This window comes from Bufo bufo, chromosome 7 (assembly GCF_905171765.1).
Source record: "Bufo bufo chromosome 7, aBufBuf1.1, whole genome shotgun sequence".
In the NCBI taxonomy this organism is placed as follows: domain Eukaryota; kingdom Metazoa; phylum Chordata; class Amphibia; order Anura; family Bufonidae; genus Bufo; species Bufo bufo.
This window is the reverse complement of record NC_053395.1, coordinates 180,228,235-180,252,579: the sequence shown is the minus strand read 5'-3', so window position 1 is coordinate 180,252,579 and position 24,345 is coordinate 180,228,235. Positions and strand designations below refer to the sequence as shown.

The 24,345-nt window shown below is 43.5% G+C and overlaps 1 protein-coding gene across 1 annotated transcript in view; it reads right to left on the bottom strand.

The window, feature by feature from the left end:
* The window catches only part of PDE11A (phosphodiesterase 11A), a 677,788-nt gene that overhangs the window by 221,697 nt on the left and 431,746 nt on the right, over window positions 1-24,345 (bottom strand). The window contains exons 8-10 of the mRNA XM_040440759.1: window positions 22,049-22,116; window positions 18,104-18,196; window positions 257-307 (exon numbers count right to left, since the gene is read on the bottom strand). Of these exons, the coding sequence (XP_040296693.1) occupies window positions 257-307; window positions 18,104-18,196; window positions 22,049-22,116 (212 nt within the window). The remainder of the gene's footprint in view (window positions 1-256; window positions 308-18,103; window positions 18,197-22,048; window positions 22,117-24,345) is intronic.

Sequence of the window (24,345 nt, the reverse complement as noted above, 5' to 3'; positions counted from 1 at the left end):
TCCCTCAAATGTTTCATCCTGTATTGCACCCAATTTTCGGCAGAGAATTGCTAACTAGCATTCGCATGAACACTCGTTAGCGATCATCTGGCAGTGTAATACTGTGGCTGATTGCCCAATGAATGAGCAAACGATTGATCATCGGGCAATCCAAATCGTTTGACATGTTAAAAACTTATCCTTTGCAGGAAAAGTAACTTGAACAAACTAATGTTTGTACAATATACGATGCAGAAGCTGAACATGTAAACCTTACCTTAAATTTATCAACTTCAGCTTTTGAACAAGTTGCATGATAAGAAAGAACCTGTAAAAAGAAATCAGAAAAAAAAATACAATTACTATGATCTTATTTTTTAACTGGCCAACAATAATTTCTGCCTCTTTAATGAGTTTTAGCTACAAAGAGATACACCAATTACGTGATGCATTTTGTAATATTTCAAATTCATACATCCTGTAAGAATGGTTGCCAACATAATGCTGGAAATGTAAGCCCCATCCTTGTAACTACCCCTGAAATACCGATAAACTGACGTTTTTAGAATATATTTGCACAAATTTTACATAAAGTCTGTGCTTTGTGTTTATTTTGCAATTTTCATGTATGGTACCTTATTATGAAATCAAATGTTTTGACACCTGTTTATGGGAATTACTATGAAATGAAATGAAAATGTCCCTTAATTTTGCCTCAAATTGTTGTGCAGACACACAAGTGCAGTCCTTTCCATCTTTAAAATATATGTCAAAGCAACACTATTTTAATAGTACAGTTCACATTGCACAATTTGCCCCCCTGGGTAATGGCTGACAAGAGGGGGTGTAAAGCACTGTTCTACTCAGAAACTGTGATAAAAGGAACAAGATCTCTCTTAGATTGGCCAGAAGATGCACCCATGAAGCATGGTTGGATTTTCTGTGACTGTGAACTAATAAAAGGTAAGTAGGTTGACTGGTTTGACCAACCTTTTCTAAGAGGGCAGGTCCACTGGAGATCAGCTGATTTTTGGGTTCATCCCTTTTGGGATAAACGATCAACTGTTCTTTGCAGAGGAACCCCCTATGTTTGGCAGAAGAACTGCTGCACAGTTGCTGTTTTACTATGAAACATTGACATCTACGGTCATTCAGGGTCTCAGGTAAAAGCAGTTGAGGAGGACTTCCAAACTGAAAACCTTTCTCCACTACCATACCGATTATATTTTATAAACCTGACAACCATTTTAAGAGCAGTTATTGACCAAGGCAAGCCCTGATTCTTTTAAGGCTGATGTTTGTCCCATTGGTGGAATGATGTGTGCTCCTTAAAGAGTACCTACAGGTTGAAAACCAATAAGGTAAACATATACAGGGGTAAAAAAATCACAATAAACTCCATTGGAGTACAAATATTACCTGAGTTACAGGCTAACTCAATTGATCTTTAAAGACCAATACACAGAAAAAAAAGAGTTGTTACAACCCAAAATATGAAGAAAAATACAAAATTACTTATTGATACATATAAGTAATAAAATCCTTAAAAATTAATTTCACCTAAGAGAGAATTAGGCGTCAGCCTGGAGAAATAATTTAGTACATCTATGACAAATCATGTGGGTAAATAAAGTAACAAAAGTCCAGATGTGTATTAAAAACAGTTATAGAAAGTTGTAAAATATAAATAGTGTGATCAAAAATAATTACTAAGTGGTGTATAAATATATGAACACAAAATATATAAACCATGCAAAAATAAGCACAGTAGGGAACCTACCAACTAATAGAGGTTTCTGGGAAACAGAAACCCGACTGGAGGATGCTGTATGGTAACAGATAAATGGAAACACCAAATAAAACCATTCAGGAATATTGGCATGAAATCTTTAAAAAGATATATCACATACCCATAATATGTATACATCTCAGAACAACCTCAACCTCAACACACGTTTCAGCAGCACCTTCACCACCTAGTTTTACTGTACATGACAATGCCCTACACTACTCACAGATGGAGATAGTGCTGATTCATCCAACAGCATTGGAGGTAGAGAGCATATTTTTCTTGCTCTATATGGAAGTCTGATAGTGACTAACTTGAAAAGAATCTGAGGGGTGATGAGGATGGAGGAACAGGGGCAGCATGGGAGATGATTACACATCTGGTAAAAATTTTAGGTTTGGACTTGAGGGTCACGTTAAATTTGATAGGAAATTTAGGGTTTTTTGTTTGTTCTCTAGACGCCAGTAAATTTAATACACCTAGGGATTCAGCTATTGTTTTGTTCATGTAATTACTTATTGATTTTGGGCAGGAGCATTTATACAATTTACAGGGCCTCATACTGTAGCAAAGTGGCTTAGGGTACTTTCACACTTGTGGCAGAGGATTCCGGCAATCCTGATGCAAACGGATGACATTTGTCAGACGGATCCAGATGCGGATCCGTCTGACAAATGCATTGAAATACCGGATCCGGTTCTCCGGTGTCATCCGGAAAAACTGATTAGTTTTATTTTTTTTTATTGCATTTTTAAAGGTCTGCGCATGCGCAGACTGGAACACCTTATCCGTTTTGCAGGAACTCTTAATGCTGGATCCGGCACTAATACATTTCAGTGGAAATTAATGCCGGATCCGGCATTCCGGCAAGTGTTCAGGATTTTTGGCCGGAGAGTAAACTGCAGCATGCTGCAGTATTTTCTCCGGCCAAAAAATGTAAGAGGGACTGAACTGATGCATTCAGATGCATACTGAACGGAATGCTCTCCATGCATCAGTTTTTTTCCTGGTATTGAGCTCCTGTGATGGAACTCAACACCGGAAAAGAAAAACGCTAGTGTGAAAGTACCCTTATGATACTAGATATAGCCACCTCCTCCCATGTTCCTTGGATTAATTCTACAATTCCCGGTTTTCTACTATTGTAGTACTTATGGACATGGGAATCTTTCACCTGTCTTTATATTTTATGTTATTTTGCTCGTGAGTGAAGGTTCATCTTGAATCCAGAGGTCAAATATTACTCCCATCATTGATGTTCATATAGGAGTTCCGTCACAGGAGTTCAAAAGGATGAACAGCACCTTCCAATATCTCTTCCCTGTGCAGAAAGTCACTAATGGTCATTTAGATACACATACAGAAAGACGCTTTCTTATTCTTACCTAATAGGGTTATTAGGGTGAAGTCAGGGAATTAGATCTTATTTCAAGAAAAACATTTTTATAATGATCACCTGTCATCGTTTTTAAAGCATGTTCTGTAAAGTTAAAAGTCACTTTGTAAAATCCAGATAATTACTTCTTTTCTAGGTGCCTGTTCTATAAATTCAGTTTAGCAACAGAAACTGTGCCTTTTAGTGGTTGCCTGGAGCAAAAGAGAGCAAACTTTAATGCGATATCAGACAATTGGGCGCTGAAAGAGTAATCACCCTTTATTAGATAGCTTTCCAGACCAATGTAATCCCTCAGGACACACTGGGATAAACTATAGCTTGTGAAAATGTATTATAAGATAATTAATTTACATGACAAGTGTTAACCCAGCATCCCGTGCCTGCGATTCTGTCCCCACATGCAGGTATGAACGCAAGGCTCCCTGACTCCTTCTGACAGGCACGGGCAGCGGGGTTCTTAGCTGTGGTCTGCACTGCTGCCACCAGCATCTCCCTCCTGGCTCTGAGCTGAGCTTGCACTCTGGCTCAGAGTTCCTTGTGTGTATTTAGGGTGTGTGCAGGCGAGTCTCTCTTCTTTATGTGAGGCAGCATGCGCACGCCTCCCATCTTCCCCAGCCTATGGCTGGCCTGTGGGAGGTATTTAAAGGCGCCTCCTCCCAAAGGAAGGTGCCTGAGCAACTTAGTTTCCTAGCTTTTCTAATTTTCTGTTTGAGGTGTTCTGTTGGTTCTTGTCATTCTGTATACCAGACTTTGAATTACATATTACGGACTTTGCCTGATTGCCGCCTGCCCTGACCCTGATCTATGTTTACGGACTTTGCCTGACTGTCACCTGCCCTGACTTTTGCCGTCATAGACTACGCTTTTGTCTGTTCAGCCTCTGGCCTCCCAGCATCCACTGGGTGTATTGTGTCACCTGGAGGTCAGTCTAGTGGGTTCACACTCTTGCTTTGATTGTCTCATGTTCCAATTCCCCCCTGAGGTAGCACCAGGTTCTCCCCTCTGGAAAGTCTCTCCTCACCATAAGAGGTATCATGTGAAGAACGAGGGGTGTGCTCAGATATCGCCCTCAGAGAGAGTTGGACCTTTGGGGCGGTGGGTTCTCACCCGCTTGTCATAACAAGATATTATGAAACCATTCATATGTGTAGGATCATACCGAACAATAATTCCTGGGTAACAGGCAGGTAGGACACTGGGAGGAACAGTTCTCACTTCACATTTTGGAGGCTATAATCGTATTGGACCTCAATATTTGCACATAGGGCAGCTACTTTTTATGATGTTTCCCTAATAACCATCACTAACTACTGCCCTATGGGTCAGTGACTGCGACATTAAAGGGGTTGTATGAGCTAATTCAAAATCTTGGACAAGCCCCACAATTGCCTAAAATCCCATTATACTCACCTCTTTCTCCAGCACTCTTCTCTGTTCCTTTAGTCTGATTCTCCTGCTGCTGCTTGTTTACAAACTGCAGCGGTGATGTGCTGCTATATGGCATGTGACTGCAGCAGCCAACCACTTCCCTCAGCTGTCTAACTTGATTGGCTGCAGCGGTCAAATGCCGTTTACCAGTATGTCACCAGCGCAGTTTGTAAACAAGCAGTAGCAGGACAATCAGATCAGTGGTGCAGAGAATGATTATTTTTTTAATTTAGACAATTTGGGGCTTGTCTCACATTTTTAATTATCTCAGACAACTCTTTTTTTTATTAAAATCCATACATGAGACATGACATGCTAACAATGCATCTTGAAGTTGTCCCAGTTGAAGTAATGTCCCTATAGTTCCCCCAGTAATGCCGCCTTTGCCACCAGTAATATCCTTAAAGCGCCCCTAGTAATGTCCCTCCCCTGTCCAGTAATGTCCCTATAGTGCCCCCTTTAATGCCCCTATAATAGCCATGGTAATGCGCCCCCCCCCCACTATGGTAAAGCAGCTGGTAAAAAACTCACCTGAATGCCGTTCCCCGCGTCATGCCGCATGCTGTTTCCCACTTGTGTCCTGGAGCAGGAGGGGTAGGGAGCACGACACATCATCAGAGTCGCATTGAAACTGGGAGTGGGAGGAGCCACATGCTCTTTGGTACCCGGAGGGCAGAGTAGTGGGCACATTGCAGTTCTGATACTACCCGGGTCATACTGCTGTCTACTTCCTGCTCCAGTATGGTCACACAGGAAATGTCTGCTAGGCCAATCACTGGCTAAGGCGGGACACTATTGTGGCCAGTAAATGGGCCAAGTATATTCTGTGTGTGAAGATGGGAGCAGGAAATAGAGAGCAGCAGTGTAAGAATAGCAATGGAGAGGGGTCAGTGAGGTTACTGTACATTTTTTTTACATGTTTTTAAGTAACTCTGAGCCACCATTGTTTGCACTGGAAAACTCCTTTACATCCCATACATGTACAGATGTGGTCCTTTACATCTTCAGAGGCAATTTTTGTTTATGATTGCATTTTACTCATTTTGGGCTAAAAATAATATTTTCATTAGGCCTTTATTAAAAATATTGAGCCATTCTGTCACAAAGGGTTAACTATTTTGTGTGACTGGTACTTTCACTTTGTGACAGTCATCTAATAAACTTTATGTCTACTGAGAGGTCATAAACACTTATTCAAAGGGATTCTGCAGTTTTTTTTAAACTGATGGTCTATCCTCTGGATAGATCATCAGCATCTGACTGCGGCCTTCTCGCTGTTTACCACAGGCCCAGCGACGTCATGACTAGTATCAATGGCCTGGGCCGGGCTAAGCTCTGTTCACTTGAATGGAGTTTAGCTCCGCCCTGGCCATTGATACTAGTTGTGACATCACTGGTCCTGCGGTAAACAGCGAGAAGGCCGCGGCACTACTGCCAGTGCCACTGCCTTCTCAAACAGCTGATCGGCAGGGGTCCCGGGTGTCGGACCCCCGCTGATAAGATGCTGATGATCTATCTAGAGGATAGATCATTAGTTTAAAAAACTGCAGAACCCCTTTAAGCCACATTCTTATCAGTAAGATAAGAACTGAGCTATAATGAGCAGAGATAAGGAGTCTGTCTGCTCCTCAGATGACAGAAAGGACAGAAAATCCACAGGCATCTCAGCTCTGTACAGAAAAAAAGGCTCTATATTTTTTGAAATTTTTATATATATTTTTTCAAATAAATTTTTATTTTGGGAAAGTACAGGCATACATGTTGACAATAAGATCACATTAACCAACATAGTTGAAAATTACACTATTGTCACTTTTCCACACATCTCAAAATATACAGTTACAGCTTCCTTAGCACTTGAATTTATGCGAGTGATCTTTTGCCTTCTGTTTCCCACTTTTTTAACCCCCTTTCGCCTTACCCCCACTCCAAACAAACATTAACACCCAAAACATAAAAGACATCCTGCCAGACCCAAAACCATAAGCATCCTCCATGATCTATCCAGATTCAGCGAGAGTTGCTCTTATAATATATTTGTCCAACTAATAATGGTGTGATATTACAACTGTTGTTCTCTCAGGTACCATTGTGTAAGTGTGAAAGGTCTCACTATATTTTCTATTTCTCAGTCTGAGAGAAGTTGCACCAGAAAACCACGCCATCTTTTAAAAAACTTTCCTACTTTTCCTTCTTTACACCTCTGTGCCTCTCTACATTCCAATGCCAGTAAAACTTTCAGATTATCTAGGATATTTTCTCTAAAGGGGATCGAGGGTTGCAACTAGTGATAGATGAACATCGGCCGGGGCGGTTCGTGAATGCAATCACGCGAACGTGATCAAATGTTTGCGAACCGCAAGTTCATGGCGGGGCCCATTCACTTTAATGGCAGGCGAACCTGAAAAACCTTCAGCTCATATTTGCAGCCACCAAATACTTAGTAGAAGTGTACAAATAGTCCCACAACATGGACAGTGACATACCAGAGGGGGATCAATGACAAAAATTACAACAAAAAATATGTATCTTAATCAGGGGACATTTTTATGCGTCTTAAAGGGAAATTCTCTGAAATGTGCCCTGTTGGAGCCTAGAATTTTTTTTATTTTAGGCCACAGGGGTACGGGCCTTAAAAATTAGGCATTCACCTGACGAAAAAGAAATTGTGATTATGTGGCTCGAGGTACATTATGCGGTCACTGAATAATAATTTTACTGTAGCCTACTTATTTTTTCACTTTTTTGGGGGGCAACTGGTATATCACACCAGTAGAAATTATTTGTTCCAATGGCGTGTGTCACTCTGTGTAGATGCGGTAACGCAGCAAAACCACAAACAAATGCTGCACTACCTAAATGCACTATATAGAAAGTGTATTATAGGTATATCACACCCCTGCTTCAATCAGTTTTTTTGGGGGGCAACTGGTATATCACACCAGTAGCAATTATTTTTTTTACCAAATCTATGTTTATTGCAAAGAAAGTTCATGTACATAATTGTGAACAGACATGAGCTAGTGGGCATATTTAGCCCAGTAAAATCACATAGAAATTATGTAACACATGGTGAGTCTCGAATGTGAATTGAGACAGAACAGAAAAGAAAACAATTTTCCATATAACACAGTCATAACAATTACGGTGGGGGGTTGACTGTAGAGAAAAGAGGGGGGGGGGCAGTAGAAATTATTTGTTCCAATGGCATTTGTCACTATCTGTAGCTGAGGAAACGCAGCTAAACCGCAAACAAATGCTGCATGACCCAAATGCACTATATAGAAAGTATTGGTATATAACACCCCTGCTTCAATCAGTTTTTTTTTGGGGGGGGGGGGGGGGGGGCAACTGGTATATCACACCAGTAGAAATTATTTGTTCCAATAGCGTTTAGCACTCTGTGTGGCTGCATTATCGCAGCAGAACCACACACAACTGCTGCACAATACAAATGCACTATAATATACTTTCTATGTTAGAAAGTATATTATAAGTATATTACACCCCTCAGTAAGTCATACCTATCGATAGCACACCTATACCAGTCCTTAAAAGGACTTTTGTGGCCCTATTAGCTAGCGTTTGGTGTCCCTAATAGTCTGTCCCTGCTCCACACAGCAACCTCTCCCTACACTGGCAAAAGACTGAATGTAAAATGGCGGCCAGATCAGGTTTATTTATAAGGTAGGGGGTGTGTCCATGTGCTGAAACATTTCAATTGGCTGTCCTGTACCAACTTATGGATGTGTCATGGGTCAAAGCTCTTCACAATGTAAAAGAATATGGCACCGGCGGACATCACCATATGTTCGCCCATTCGGCGAACCGCGTACGAGCAAAGTTTGCTGCAAAACGACCGCCGGGCGAACCGCAAGGCCATCTCTAGTTGCAACCAATGTTGTAGTAAGCATCTTTTGGTCACCATGCAGATAGCATGAAAAAGGGCCGTCAGTCTTTGTTCTGTAAGACCCCCGACTCCCGTCTTTTCCCAATAGTGAAATAAATATATCATAGGGTTTAGTGGAATGGTAAGGCTCCAGATGTCCTTGACTGTCTGCGCTCCTTGCTGCCACAAGGAGTAAATCTGTGGGCAAGTCCAGAGGCCGTGATATAGGTCTGTACGCGGTGTGAGATATTTTGGGCAGCTGGTCAATCTATTGGGTCTACTGGGGGCCGGTGGCAAATTAAAAGCGTAAATGGCATTATGCATTAGCCTAAAATGAGTGTCTCTCCATGTTTCGGCAAATATGGATGTCCTCATGGCCCACCATCCTTTCAAAATCTTATCCCCCTCCTCTCCATCCTCCAATATCCGAGCCCATGGCCTAAATATCTGCTGGGGCAACCCATCGCCCAACACCTCTCTTATTTGGAAATATAGGAAAGAGATGGGCTGAGAGCCTGTCCCCCTCAGTAATATCTTATCAAAATTGTTTTTATTTACTTCCCTAGTAACGTCAGATAGCCTGTTGGTGTCATGGTCTTACCTTCTTGCTGTTCTCCTTCGTTTGACATGTGCTGGCGGCCATCTTGGTTTCTGGGTTTCTTGTAGCCTTCCACCCTGTGGCTCCTCCTTCCCACTGGGAGGAGCTGGATGCCTAGCTCATATATATAGGAGGTCTGTGGCTTCAGTTCCTTGCTTGGTCCTCCTGTGTTCACATGCTTCTAAGACTGCTGCTGCTTCTGGTTCCTGATCCTGGCTTCGTCTGACTACCCTTCTGGTTCCTGATCTCTGGCCTCTCAAAGACTCTGCTTCGGTTTCACCATTCGTTTGGACTTTTGCTTTACAGCTTTATTTTCAATAAAGCCTTCTTATTTTCACTTATCTCTTGTTGTACGTCTGGTTCATGGTTCCGTGACATTAGGACCAAGCCATGAGTTCTGACGGTACAGGGCCATCCTCGCTACCCATGCTGGTTGCCAGACTTGATCAGCAGGATCACCTGTTGGGTCGGTTCGCTGTGGCGTTGCAAACCCTGCTTGAACGCACGGCTCATTTCGCTCCCGTTGCCGATGGGCCGGTTGTCGCTCCTACTGCCGCTCCGGTTGTTGCGCCAGAGTCTACCCCGACACCTGTTGTTGCGCCTGCGGTGTTTCGGGGTATGACCGGTTCTGGCCCTCTTCCACAGCGCTTTGGGGGAGAGCCAACTCAGTGCCGAGGTTTCCTTAACCAGGTGGGCATTTACAGGGAGTGCAGAATTATTAGGCAAGTTGTATTTTTGAGGATTAATTTTATTATTGAACAACAACCATGTTCTCAATGAACCCAAAAAACTCATTAATATCAAAGCTGAATATTTTTGGAAGTAGTTTTTAGTTTGTTTTTAGTTTTAGCTATTTTAGGGGGATATCTGTGTGTGCAGGTGACTATTACTGTGCATAATTATTAGGCAACTTAACAAAAAACAAATATATACCCATTTCAATTATTTATTTTTACCAGTGAAACCAATATAACATCTCAACATTCACAAATATACATTTCTGACATTCAAAAACAAAACAAAAACAAATCAGTGACCAATATAGCCACCTTTCTTTGCAAGGACACTCAAAAGCCTGCCATCCATGGATTCTGTCAGTGTTTTGATCTGTTCACCATCAACATTGCGTGCAGCAGCAACCACAGCCTCCCAGACACTGTTCAGAGAGGTGTACTGTTTTCCCTCCTTGTAAATCTCACATTTGATGATGGACCACAGGTTCTCAATGGGGTTCAGATCAGGTGAACAAGGAGGCCATGTCATTAGATTTTCTTCTTTTATACCCTTTCTTGCCAGCCACGCTGTGGAGTACTTGGACGCGTGTGATGGAGCATTGTCCTGCATGAAAATCATGTTTTTCTTGAAGGATGCAGACTTCTTCCTGTACCACTGCTTGAAGAAGGTGTCTTCCAGATCCTGGCAGTAGGACTGGGAGTTGAGCTTGACTCCATCCTCAACCCGAAAAGGCCCCACAAGCTCATCTTTGATGATACCAGCCCAAACCAGTACTCCACCTCCACCTTGCTGGCGTCTGAGTCGGACTGGAGCTCTCTGCCCTTTACCAATCCAGCCACGGGCCCATCCATCTGGTTCATCAAGACTCACTCTCATTTCATCAGTCCATAAAACCTTAGAAAAATCAGTCTTGAGATATTTCTTGGCCCAGTCTTGACGTTTCAGCTTGTGTGTCTTGTTCAGTGGTGGTCGTCTTTCAGCCTTTCTTACCTTGGCCATGTCTCTGAGTATTGCACACCTTGTGCTTTTGGGCACTCCAGTGATGTTGCAGCTCTGAAATATGGCCAAACTGGTGGCAAGTGGCATCTTGGCAGCTGCACGCTTGACTTTTCTCAGTTCATGGCAGTTATTTTGCGCCTTGGTTTTTCCACACGCTTCTTGCGACCCTGTTGACTATTTTGAATGAAACGCTTGATTGTTCGATGATCACGCTTCAGAAACTTTGCAATTTTAAGAGTGCTGCATCCCTCTGCAAGATATCTCACTATTTTTGACTTTTCTGAGCCTGTCAAGTCCTTCTTTTGACCCATTTTGCCAAAGGAAAGGAAGTTGCCTAATAATTATGCACACCTAATATAGGGTGTTAATGTCATTAGACCACACCCCTTCTTATTACAGAGATGCACATCACCTAATATGCTTAATTGGTAGTAGGCTTTCGAGCCTATACAGCTTGGAGTAAGACAACATGCATAAAGAGGATGATGTGGTCAAAATACTCATTTGCCTAATAATTCTGCACGCAGTGTATTTCGAGTTGCTGCCACATGCCTTTCCTACTGAGAGATCAAAGGTGGGCTTCTTGATCTCGCTGCTCTCGGACAAGGCCTTGGCCTGGGCCAGCCCTTTATGGGAGAACAACAATCTGGTGGTTGCCGAGTTTTCCGGTTTTGTTGCTTCTCTTCGGAAGGTATTCGATGTGCCGGCTCGTGCTGCCTCTGCTGCGAAGCTCCTTATGTCCATCAGACAGGGTTCACGATCCGTAGCTGAATACGCCATTGAGTTTCGTACCCTGGCAGCAGAGGTGGGCTGGAATAATGAGGCTCTGGTCGCTGCTTTCTCTCATGGTCTCTCGGATGCCTTGAAGGATGAGGTTGTAGCTAAGGACCTACCAGTGGAGCTTGAGTCTCTTATTTCTTTCCTGATTTTGATTGACACCAGACTCAGGGAGAGACCTTCCTTTAAGGAGAGCCTGCGGAGGTCTTCTAACAGATTGGCGCCTACGTTTGCTGTCCCACCCGTGCCTCCCTCTCCTCCCTCTCCTCCCACGCCTCCTGGGGATGACTTGTCTGGGGGTGAACCCATGCAGCTGGGGTTTGCTCGCCTGTCCGAGGGGGAGAGGGTACTCCGGAGACGCGAGGGTCGATGCATGTACTGTGGTCTCGGTGGGCATTTTCGGTTGGCATGTCCGAACCGTCCGGGAAACGCTCGTACCTGAGATCCTGTCGGGGGCAGATCTTGGGTGGAGTCTCCTCGTCCCCGGTTTCCCGTGTTGACAAACCACTGATCACTGTTGTCCTCTCCTGGGTCGGGGGCTCGGTGACGACCCAGGCGTTGGTGGACTCTGGTGCTGGTGGTTTGTTCATTGATAGTGTGTTCGCTGCCGCCAATTCCATTCCTCTGCAGGCTCGAGGTTCCCCACTGGCTCTTGAGGCGATAGACGGCAGACCCCTTCTGTCGTCACACGTGACTCATGAGACCCTTCCAGTGGGGATAGCCATTGGTGCCGTTCACAAAGAGTCGGTCTGTCTCCAGGTTATTTCGTCTCCACACTACTCGGTGGTCTTGGGGTACCCCTGGCTCCAGAGGCATAATCCGACTTTCGATTGGAGATCGGCCGAGATCCTCTCGTGGTCACCGCAGTGTGGGGCTAGTTGCATCCATGGGTCTGTCAAGTTGCTGTGTACTTCCTCGGACTCTCTGTTGCCTCCTGAATACGAGGAGTACCGGGATGTATTCGATAAGGTGCGCGCGGTTGCCCTACCTCCGCACCGCCCATACGATTGTGCCATAGAGTTACAACCTGGTGCCGTTCCTCCTCGTGGCAAAGTCTATCCACTGTCGGTAGCGGAGAATGAGGCCATGGAGGAGTACGTGAGGGAGGCGCTTTCACGCGGACACATTCGCAAATCCTCGTCCCCGGCAGGGGCTGGATTTTTCTATGTGAAAAAGAAGGGCGGTGAGTTGAGGCCTTGCATCGATTACAGGGGTCTCAATCGCATCACGATCAAGAACGCTTACCCGATACCCTTGATTTCCGAGCTGTTCGATCGCCTTAAAGGGGCCACGGTCTTTACCAAACTCGACCTGAGGGCGGCATATAACCTGGTAAGGATCAAGGCGGGCGATGAGTGGAAGACCGCGTTTAACACCAGGACCGGTCATTATGAATCCTTGGTTATGCCCTTTGGGTTGTGCAATGCGCCCGCAGTCTTTCAGGAATTCATCAACGATGTTTTCCGTGACCTGTTGCAGCAGTGTGTGGTGGTCTATTTGGATGACATCTTGGTATATTCTGAATCCATGGAGGCCCACATTCTGGATGTCAGACGAGTGTTGCAACGGTTACGAGAGAACAAGCTGTTCGGTAAGCTTGAGAAATGCGAATTTCACCGATCCCAGGTAACCTTCTTAGGTTACATCATTTCCGCTGAGGGGTTCTCCATGGATCCTGAGAAGGTTTCGGCTGTCTTACAGTGGCCCCAGCCCAGTGGTCTTCGTTCCCTGCAGCGCTTTTTGGGCTTCGCCAATTATTATCGGAAGTTCATCAGGGACTTTTCCATGCTGGCCAAGCCTCTCACGGATCTGACCAGGAAGGGCAGTAATTCCCAGGTCTGGCCGCTCGAGGCCATCCGAGCTTTTGAGGCCCTAAAGTCCGCTTTTGTGTCGGCTCCGATTCTGTCGCATCCCAACCCTGGGTTGCCCTTTGTCCTCGAGGTGGACGCGTCTGAGACGGGAGTAGGCGCCCTTCTGTCTCAGCGCAGAACACCAGAGGGTCCTCTGCTTCCTTGTGGGTTTTACTCCCGGAAACTGTCTTCCGCGGAGTGCAACTATCAGATTGGTGACAGGGAGTTATTGGCCATCGTGCAGGCCCTTAAAGAATGGAGGCACTTGCTCGAGGGTTCGGTGGTTCCGGTTCTCATCCTGACGGACCATAAGAATCTGACCTACCTTTCTGAGGCCAAGAGATTGACACCACGTCAGGCCAGATGGGCTCTGTTCTTGTCACGTTTTAATTACGTGGTCTCCTACCTACCCGGTTCCAAGAACATCAGGGCGGATGCCTTATCACGGCAGTACTCCGAGCTGTCCAGGGAGGAGTCGATTCCGACTTCGGTCATACCTCCGAATCAGATCCTGGCCGCCATTCGCACCAGCCTGACCTCTCCCCTGGGTGAGCAGATTTTGGCGGCTCAATCTGGTGCTCCCTCTGGGAGACCCAACGGCAGATGTTTTGTGCCTGAGGAGTTGCGCACTCGGTTGTTGCGAACCTACCATAACTCCAAGACCGCGGGGCATCCTGGAAAGAATCAGCTGTCCTGGGCTGTTTCACGTCTGTTCTGGTGGCCTTCCCTACGTTCCGACATCGCCGCATATGTAGCGGCATGCTCCGTTTGTGCCCAGAGTAAGTCCCCTCGGCACCTTCCGTTGGGCCTTCTGCAACCCATAGCCACCGGGGAGCGCCCATGGTCACACCTGGGGATGGATTTCATTGTGGACCTCCCTGCATCCCGAGGCCATACGGTCATTCTCATGATTGTGGATCGGTTTTCCAAAATGTGCCACTGTGTTCCTCTCAAGAAGTTACCCTCTGCACAAGAGTTGGCCACGATTTTTGCCAGGGAGGTCTTCCGGTTGCACGGTTTGCCCAAGGAGATTGTGTCAGATCGGGGGAGTCAGTTTGTGTCCAGGTTCTGGCGCGCCTTTTGCTCCCAGTTGGGGATTCATCTCTCCTTCTCCTCGGCCTACCACCCTCAGTCCAATGGGGCCGCAGAACGATCCAATCAGGCCTTGGAGCAATTCCTTCGTTGCTATGTCTCCGATCACCAAGACAATTGGGTTGACCTTCTGCCTTGGGCTGAGTTTGCCAGGAACACGGCGGTGAACTCTTCCTCTGGGACGTCTCCCTTCATGGCCAATTATGGGTTCCAACCTGCCGTGTTACCGGAGGTATTCTCTCCCCAGGATATTCCGGCTGTGGAGGATCACCTTTCCGTCCTACGTGCTTCTTGGGTACAGATCCAGAAGTCCCTTGAGGCCTCTGCGCAGCGCCAGAGACTCCAGGCTGATCGCAGACGAGCGCCTGCTCCTTCCTACCAGGTCGGAGACCGTGTATGGTTGTCCACCCGCAACCTCAACCTTCGAGTGCCCACTCCCAAGCTGGCGCCTCGCTTTGTTGGTCCCTTCCGAGTGCTTCGCAGGGTAAACCCGGTAGCCTATGCCCTTGCGCTTCCTCCTGGCATGCGGATCTCTAACGTGTTTCATGTCTCCCTGTTGAAGCCACTGGTGTGTAATCGTTTCACTTCCTCGGTTCCTCGGCCTCGTCCGGTCCGAGTGGGCAATCATGAGGAGTATGAGGTGAGCAATATCCTGGACTCACGCCTGGTCCGCGGTCGGGTGCAGTTTTTGGTCCATTGGCGTGGTTATGGTCCAGAGGAGCGTTCCTGGGTTCCCTCCGCAGATGTCCATGCTCCTGCCTTGCTCCGAGCCTTCCACGCACGCTTCCCTCAGAAACCGTTTTTTGCTCCGCGGAGGAGGGGCCCTTGAGGGGGAGGTACTGTCATGGTCTTATCTTCTTGCTGTTCTCCTTCGTTTGACATGTGCTGGCGGCCATCTTGGTTTCTGGGTTTCTTGTAGCCTTCCACCCTGCGGCTCCTCCTTCCCACTGGGAGGAGCTGGATGCCTAGCTCATATATATAGGAGGTCTGTGGCTTCAGTTTCTTGCTTGGTCCTCCTGTGTTCACATGCTTCTAAGACTGCTGCTGCTTCTGGTTCCTGATCCTGGCTTCGTCTGACTACCCTTCTGGTTCCTGATCTCTGGCCTCTCAAAGACTCTGCTTCGGTTTCACCATTCGTTTGGACTTTTGCTTTACAGCTTTATTTTCAATAAAGCCTTCTTATTTTCACTTATCTCTTGTTGTACGTCTGGTTCATGGTTCCGTGACAGTTGGTTAGACATTTCTTGATTTGGGCAAATTGTATACTATGGAAGGGTATTTGTCCCTGACTTCCTGATATGTTAGACATCTATTCTCTGTGTCATGCATCAGCTACTGAGCTGTTAATATTCCCTTTCGTCTCCATTCCTTGAACAAAACACTACTTCTGCCTTGTTCAAATTCTGGGTGTCCCCATAAAGGTAGGTGCTTCGACATTTTATGGCACAGGTGAAAACTTTTTCTAAGTGCTTTCCAAGTTTTCCATGTGTACCGAAACAATACAGAATTTCTTAGATGTGTGGGCAGGTTTTTCAAACTTGTGTGTAGCAGGGTGCAAAGATCCCAAGGGGCGCAGAGGTTCCCCTTCAGCACATAATCTGAGTGAAAACTAGTGTGGTGCACCCAGTCTGTAATATGTCTGAACAAACATGCTAAATTATATATCCTTATATTAGGCATGTTCACACCTCCTTTGATTTTAAGAGCCATGAGTTTTGCGATACTTATTCTAGGGTGTCTGCCTTGCCATAGGAAATGTACCATGTCACTGTGCAGCCTGGCTATGTCTGCATGTTTGATCAATAGAGGCAGCGTCTGAAGTGGGTGCAAAAGTCTGGAAAAGCTCATCATTTTGATTAGATGTACTCTTCCCAGGAGTGACAAGGGTAGGTTTTGCCATTTGCGCAATTCTTGCGGCATTTTGCAGATTAGTGGAGTATAGTTAAGTTAGTACAAGGAATCTGGCTTGTCCCCCACTTTAATCCCCAGATAGGTTATACTACCCTTCGCTATTGGTATGTCATACAGTGTATCTTCCAGACTGGACCTGTCTGACCCCTTCCGTAACTGTAAAAGTGCACATTTAGCAATGTTAATCCGGAAACCTGAGAGCTTTCCAAAATCCTTCATACTATTCAATACCCCCTGCAGCTCTTCCCGTGGCCTTTCCATAAATAACAGAATGTCATCTGCAAAAAAAACTGCCTTCAGCTCAACATTACCTACTTTAATGACCTCAAATTTGCCTCTTGAGGTCAAAAAGTGTACCAGGGGCTCCATTGCCAGATTGAACAGCAGAAGTGATAAGGGACAACCCTGCCTGGTACCTCTATGTAATGCGAAAGGGTCAGACAGGAAACCCTGTGCGCTTATCCTGGCCAGTGGGGTTGCATAAAGTTGTGTTAAATACATCCAAATGCCCCCCTTATCTCCAACTTGTCCAGCACCCTCCCCAGCTACTCTCGTTGGATGCTATCAAAGGCTTTTTCAGCATCCAAAGTGACCAGGGAGGGCACCGTGGTCCCCTTTCCCCTCAGACCCACTATATCAAGAGCCACCAGGACTCGGCGTATATTTTTGAATGCCGATTTTCTCTTTTACAAAACCCACTTGCATAGGGCTGATCATTCTCGGAAGAACTCGAGCCAATCTGTTAGCCATTCGTTTGGAAAGTATCTTCAGGTCTTGGTTGATAAGTGAGATCAGGCGGTAGGATGCTGGGTTATCAGAAGGTTTACCCTCTTTCGGAAGCAATCTTATATGTGCCATATTCATTTGGGGTGTTAATTTCTCCCCTTACAAAAGCACATTTCATATGCTAGTCATAGTAGGTGATATCTGCACTTTCAGAACCTTGTAAAAGTCACCTGGGTAACCGTCAGGCCCTGGGGCTTTATCTCATGGAAGCTGGGCAATCGTGTTTTGTATTTCTGTCTCCGTAATGGGCGCATTAAGGAGAGCTAGGTCTTCAGGTGAAATTTTTGGAAGGTTCACATTTTCCAGATAATTTGCCTCCCTTTCCCTGCAATCTATGGGTTTGCAATATAAATTGGAGTAATACTCTCTAAGAATTTTTTTTCATCTTAAAATAAGTACAATGCAATAATAAAAAAATTGCCCCCAAAGGTTTACCTAGCCTTTAATATCCCAGTAGATAAATCATTTGGCAGTGTTGGGGATATCCATAAACTTTGCAATGCCCTGTGCTTCCAAAAGAGGAGGCACATTTATTCGCCTGAGAGCAAATTGGCTATACTCTTGAGGGCCTGTCATGCCCATGCATTACACAGCTAGTCCCTTTACTTTAATGGGAAAACTGTAATTCCTTATTTCCCCTGTGGTGGCACTGCAGGAAAATATAACACTTACTGCCAGGTTTCCAGACAGATTATTTTTGATCGAGGGGGTCTCAGCAGCAGGACGGACCCTATTAAGCTAATTGTCAGTGGATCCTTCAGGAGACAATTAGACATTGGACAAAGCAGACAACCCCTTTGACAATGCCTAATGTATCACCAGTAATCTAAACAGTACTTTTACTGTACAGACAAACTTAAAAAGGTCTACTCACATCAAGAGCCACTGACTGCTTTGCCCACGACTTCTTTACTTGATCGTACATTATGGTGTTGTTAATTCCAAGGCCACAAAATATAACAAAAGCCTAAACCAACACAAGAGGTAAAAAAATAATGAATACGATTTAGATTACAGACCAATTCAGACATCACATATTATATTTATACAGAATAACTATAGAACTAGCCTTTTTAAAAATTTTCCATTAGCAGTTTAGATTGTTAAAGAGGCTGTGTAGCTTAACACTTGGACTGATCTACCAAACCTAGGCTGATTAGAGAACCAGTCTGGTTAGAGTGGAGACCTACCTGCATGAGATTGCCTTGTTGTAGTAGGTAGGCTTACACATTTTGATCAAAATGTGCACTGAGAAGAACCTCATATTTATACACATTAATACAGTAATTATAGCAGAAATGCAATTTCAAATTATCCACATAATCAGTGTTTCCATTGACACTGGCCAAAGATCGAGCCAATAATTGGGAATGAACTTTCGTACAAAAGTTCGTGCCCCATAACTGGCCTACATATAGGTACCGCCAATCACCCGACAAATAAACAAAATACTCGCTTACAAGGTGATCGCATCTTTCATATGGCACGTAAAATCGGCGTTTGTCTGCATCTTTCATGTAGCGCCATTGAGGGCAATTCCCAATAAATCCTTAAGGTTTAGTAGAGCAGGACTCTACTTGCAGATCAGATATGCACAGTTACCAACACTGTAGTTGGTAATTTCAGGGGATTCAAGCCCCATCCCCAGGAATGTTCTCAAGCCCACTTGGAAATGCTCACTTATATACGCCCCAACCATTTAAGACCTCGGACAGTGCAAATTTGCCAGAATAGTCTCTGAAAATTAGGGACAGACCCTGACTATTTGGGACTGTTGGCAACTACGTATATAGCAAGGGTATAGCAAATTTTGGGGGCCAAATGGCAAACTGACAGTTTTCATTGATGATACATGTTTACTGAACTGCCACTGTAGGTGGAAGGGGGTTAAATTTGTTCTCATGGGGGTGCATAAATTCTTCTACATTAACACAATACATAAAGATCTATAAAAACACCAACGTTTTTGACTACATGACATTTTCATACACAACTGTGAGAAATATTGGGCAGAAAAGAGTCAATCTTATAAAGGCCTTATGCATCTTGCTATACAGATTGGTATATGGACATCATGGTAGCCATTTTGTCTGCTTGAGAGAAGGTCAATGTGACTTTATTCTTGTAGACAAAGTCTTACAGAGAAGAGTCAAGAATATTAACAAACATTCTCATGTTGTAAATTATGGGGGGTTTCAGACAGACACCATAAAAATCCTTCATGCCTTTACAAAAGATAATAGACAAAAGACACAGTGTTCTAAAGTTATTTTTTTTTCTTTTCTCACAGAATAGAAAATGATGTAACTTTAATATTCATTGTAGTGATCATAATTGCAATAATGTAATTGTATTATGATATTATATGCAACATTTATATGCTTATTTTATTGACTAATTGGAAGTAGAATATAAACAAGTACTTTTATCATATCTTAACTATATTCATTATATGTTGTTTGAGTGTACCCATGGAAACGTATTAATATGTATTTTTACCAGTTTTTTTTATCATTTCTAAATACATAGAATTAGGTAGCATATTCAATGTATTTTTGTTAAATGTAAAAAGCTAGTGTGTGAACTAATTATCTCACTTTCAAGGTATGTGGAGAAGGAATGTTAAGTGATTTGGTAGATTATCTTAAAGTAATATATCTATAAAGCTGACTATATGTCTGACAGTGGGTGGCCATTAATATCACTTCTCCCCATATTTAGGGCTTTGTCCAGAGCCTAAGTCAAAGGTTATCTTTCTGTTAGATCTTTGGAAAATATTAGAATTAAGTGTAATTACCCAAACTTTTTCATAGAACAATAGTGTCCCCTTGTGGTGGTGGTGAGTATGGTGATTAAAGATACGTAGTAAATTCATGCACTATGATATCATTAGTCGTGTAAAAGAACAGACCAAGCCCACTTTCCAGGGGGGGATAAAAGATAGCAGGAGCCAGCAAAAACAAAACAAAACAAAAAAAACATAAAAGAGAAGGGAATCCCATCAAAGAGAAGGCAGAGGAAAAGAACTGGAGGGGAAGGAATTACATGCAGGAAGATAGAACCTGACCATCCCTTGTTTAGGAACCACGACCGCTGACTTCTTTCAGACAACTAAGTTCTAATTTGCTGGTATCGTATAAGTTTCTATCTTTATATTAGGCAATTCATTAGCCATATGTGTATATATTCGAATAGACCTTATCGTTCTTGTAGGATCTAGATGGATTTGAGATAATTTCAACTGCAGTACAAATTATGCTTTTAAATCTAGGGAGATAAAGATATACATTTGATATATACATTTGTATAATCTCCAGAAAACGTATTTTAGTTTCTAGTCAATGATCTGGTCGGATATATATATATATATATATTACATGAAAGTGGTGGAAGTTTAACTTTACTTTGTATATAATATTGCCTTATAGCCAAACTTGTGCATGAGGAGACAATTCTGCCATGTGCTGTTAAACTTTTGAGTTATGAACATCTGTTTGCTGGGAGAAGTCACGTGTCAATTTTGAGCTATTTCCTTATTCCATAAGTTATTGATAAGATACCCATTTCATTTAAAAAGTTATTTTATTGGTCGTATTTATATATATTACAAGTTACTTAAAGAGGACCTTTCACTTGTATAAACTATGTGAACTGAGTATGCTGCCATATAGAGCGGCGCCCGGGGATCTCACTGCACTTACTATTATCCCCGGGCGCCGCTCCGTTCTCCCGTTATAGGCTCCGGTATCTTTGCTCCTTAAGTTATAGTAGGCGGGTCTTCCCTTGTCCTGTGGGCGTCTCCTTCTCCTAGGCTGTAGCGCTGGCCAATCGCACCGCACAGCTCACAGCCTGGGAGAAAAAAACCTCCCAGGCTGTGAGCTGTGCGCTGCGATTGGCCAGCGCTGCAGCCTAGGAGAAGGAGACGCCCACAGGACAAGGGAAGACCCGCCTACTATAACTTAAGGAGCAAAGGTACCGGAGCCTATAACGGGAGAACGGAGCGGCGCCCGGAGATAATAGTAAGTGCAGTGAGATCCCCGGGCGCCGCTCTATATGGCAGCATACTCAGTTCACATAGTTTATACAAGTGAAAGGTCCTCTTTAAGTTCTCGAATTGATTGAACTTATTTGATCATTATTCTTTGTCACCAATTATATATTTTAATATTATTTTGCCCTGATTGTTTATAAATAAAAATATATTATTTGTTTCCCTCTTGTCTTCAACTCAGTGCAAATAACGAACTCATAATAATTTTTGATCTGTGGGAATAAGTTGGGAATCTCCTTCATTACAGATCCTTGCTTGTTTTCATAGAGAAGTGTTTATCAGAGCAGTATAAACATTCTGACACAACTTTGAGAAGTCTAAAGACTGTCATGTATAATTATCTAGTGTAGGAATTACCAGCCTCTGTTGTGTCATGGAGCTCTCTGGCAGGTAGGTGAAGCCTAGACCTCTTCCCAGAATGAATTTATGAATAAAATAGAGAAGATTTCTTCTTGATTTCAGTTTGCTGGCATAATTAAGCAATGTACGATACCTGTGCCAGGTTGAAAAGATTAGGTCTGACTCACAAATGGCCAAGAAGAGGTGATAGCAGTGGGTTATTAACATTCAGTTTTTGCTGTAATGGCTTTGGCGCTCCTTGTTATTTTTTAAAGACCTGTATGTGTTTTACCGCAATGATCTTACAATTTATAAAATATTTTCATGCACTGGGTTTCCCTCCACAGCCAATGGACTGTGCAAATATTTCTACAGTTTAATATACAGAGCATGGTAAAAAAATGTTTCTTACTCCTAGTTCTTTCTCACCTCAAACAGTCTTTGATCAGCATCATCAAAGGGCTTTCCATCCAGTCTGTTCAATACTTGTGCTACACCTGAAAATATACAGAGAGTGTGGGCTGCTGAATACAAATTCATGGGATGACAAGTATCCAGTTTGGTTTATATATATATATATATATATATATATATATATATATATATATATATATATATTACCAAAAAGGGCAGCACAGCAAAAAAAAGCACAGGAAAAAAAATATTTTGGGTGCCAGCGGCTGTGGGGGGATCCACCCAACCTACTTACATAGACAAACAAGATTCCACGGCACTTCCACTTTTTGTATACTATTTATTGGATCTATTGGAGCAGGCACGCTTTTCTTCATTAGTTTTTTTTATATGACTACACGTGGTTATCCTTGCCCCACTGGGAAAACGTTCTCACCGGATATTTATTCACATTCATGTGATGAGGCTGAGAGAATCTTGAATGCTTTTAAAGGGGATGCATGTTTTTTATCCACACCGACTATCTTGGATACCCCAAAAAATCTGGAATATGTGTCCAAACGTGTTATTGCATTGGAGCTACATCTTATTACGCTTAGTGAATACTATAAAGAGCGACGCATACCGAGAGGTATGCACACACATGCGCAACCAACAATGTACATGCATGATAATGATTTCCGTTCTAAATATGAACTCTTTGCCAATAAATTCTCACTTGACCTGATATTACTCAATATGGAATTTTTGCAAAGGGACTTGACATTAACCCAAGATAAAAAAGACTACATTGGAAGCCACCTTGACTACACTTATATCCATGGAAGAATATCAGGAATTGACATCTAAATCCAAACCGTTTTATGACAAGATAAAAAAGGATATTCAGGATACTAAGCGTTCAAAATGGCAACGCGACACTACTGATTACAACAATGGGACTGTCTACAATTGGAAACTAAACAATCCACATTCTCATCCATTCGATGCCAGGACTGACAAGAAATCAGCATCTAGAAAACCTACACCAGATGAGCAGGTTCATGGAACTACTGAACTTTTTTTAGAAGATCCCTCTACTCTAATACAAAGAAGCCAACCAGACAATGTGGACGCAGGAGACACGGGCACAAAAAAAAAATCAAAAACAAGAAACCACAACGAAGGAAGAACTAGTGGAATCCAACATGGTAATTAATATTTCTTCACATGTTTTGTCCTCTACTCAACTCAATATATTGGAAAAAGGCCTGAGCTTTTCTCCAAATACATATACTGACTGGCTACAGGTAGATGCTGACCTACACCATTTTTTTCGAAGACTTAAGCTCAAGGCCTGGTTTTCCATACACCCTAAGGGTTAGGAGAATCTGAGGACTTCTGAACTTTGTCTGTCGGACTATGGTTTATACAAACCGGATTCCAAAAAAGTTGGGACTCTAAACAAATTGTGAATAAAAACTGAATGCAAGATGTGGAGATGGCAATCTCTGATGGTATGGAGTTGCATTAGTGCGTGTGGCATGGGCAGCTTGCATGTCTGGAAAGGCACCATCAATGCAGAAAAATATATTCAGGTTCTAGAACAACATATACTCCCATCCAGACGTCATCTCTTTCAGGGAAGACCCTGCATTTTTCAACAAGATAATGCCAGACCACATTCTGCATCAATCACAACATCATGGCTGCGTAGGAGAAGGATCCGGGTACTGAAATGGCCAGTCTGCAGTCCAGATCTTTCACCTATAGAGAACATTTGGCGCATAATATAGAGGAAGGTGCAACAAAGAAGGCCCAAGACGATTGAACAGTTAGAGGCCTGTATTAGACAAGAATGGGAGAGCATTCCTATTTCTAAACTTGAGAAACTGGTCTCCTCGGTCCCCAGACGTCTGTTGAGTGTTGTAAGAAGAAGGGGAGATGCCACACAGTGGTGAAAATGGCCTTGTCCCAACTTTTTGGGGATTTGTTGACACCATGAAATTCTGATTCAACATATTTTTCCCTTAAAATGGTACATTTTCTCAGTTGAAACTTTTGTTCCGTGATTTATGTTCTATTCTGAATAAAATATTAGAAGTTGGCACCTCCACATCATTGCATTCAGTTTTTATTCACGATTTGTATAGTGTCCCAACTTTTTTGGAATCCGGTTTGTATAACAAAAGTGAAATTACCCCCTCAGTGTCTTCACCTGCCATCGATTTGTTTGTTGAGTCTGTATTACGTGATGTACATCTATTGAAAACTACATCTGACAAACGGTTCCGCCATACCAACATGTCTTTGTTGGAATGACGTACACTGAA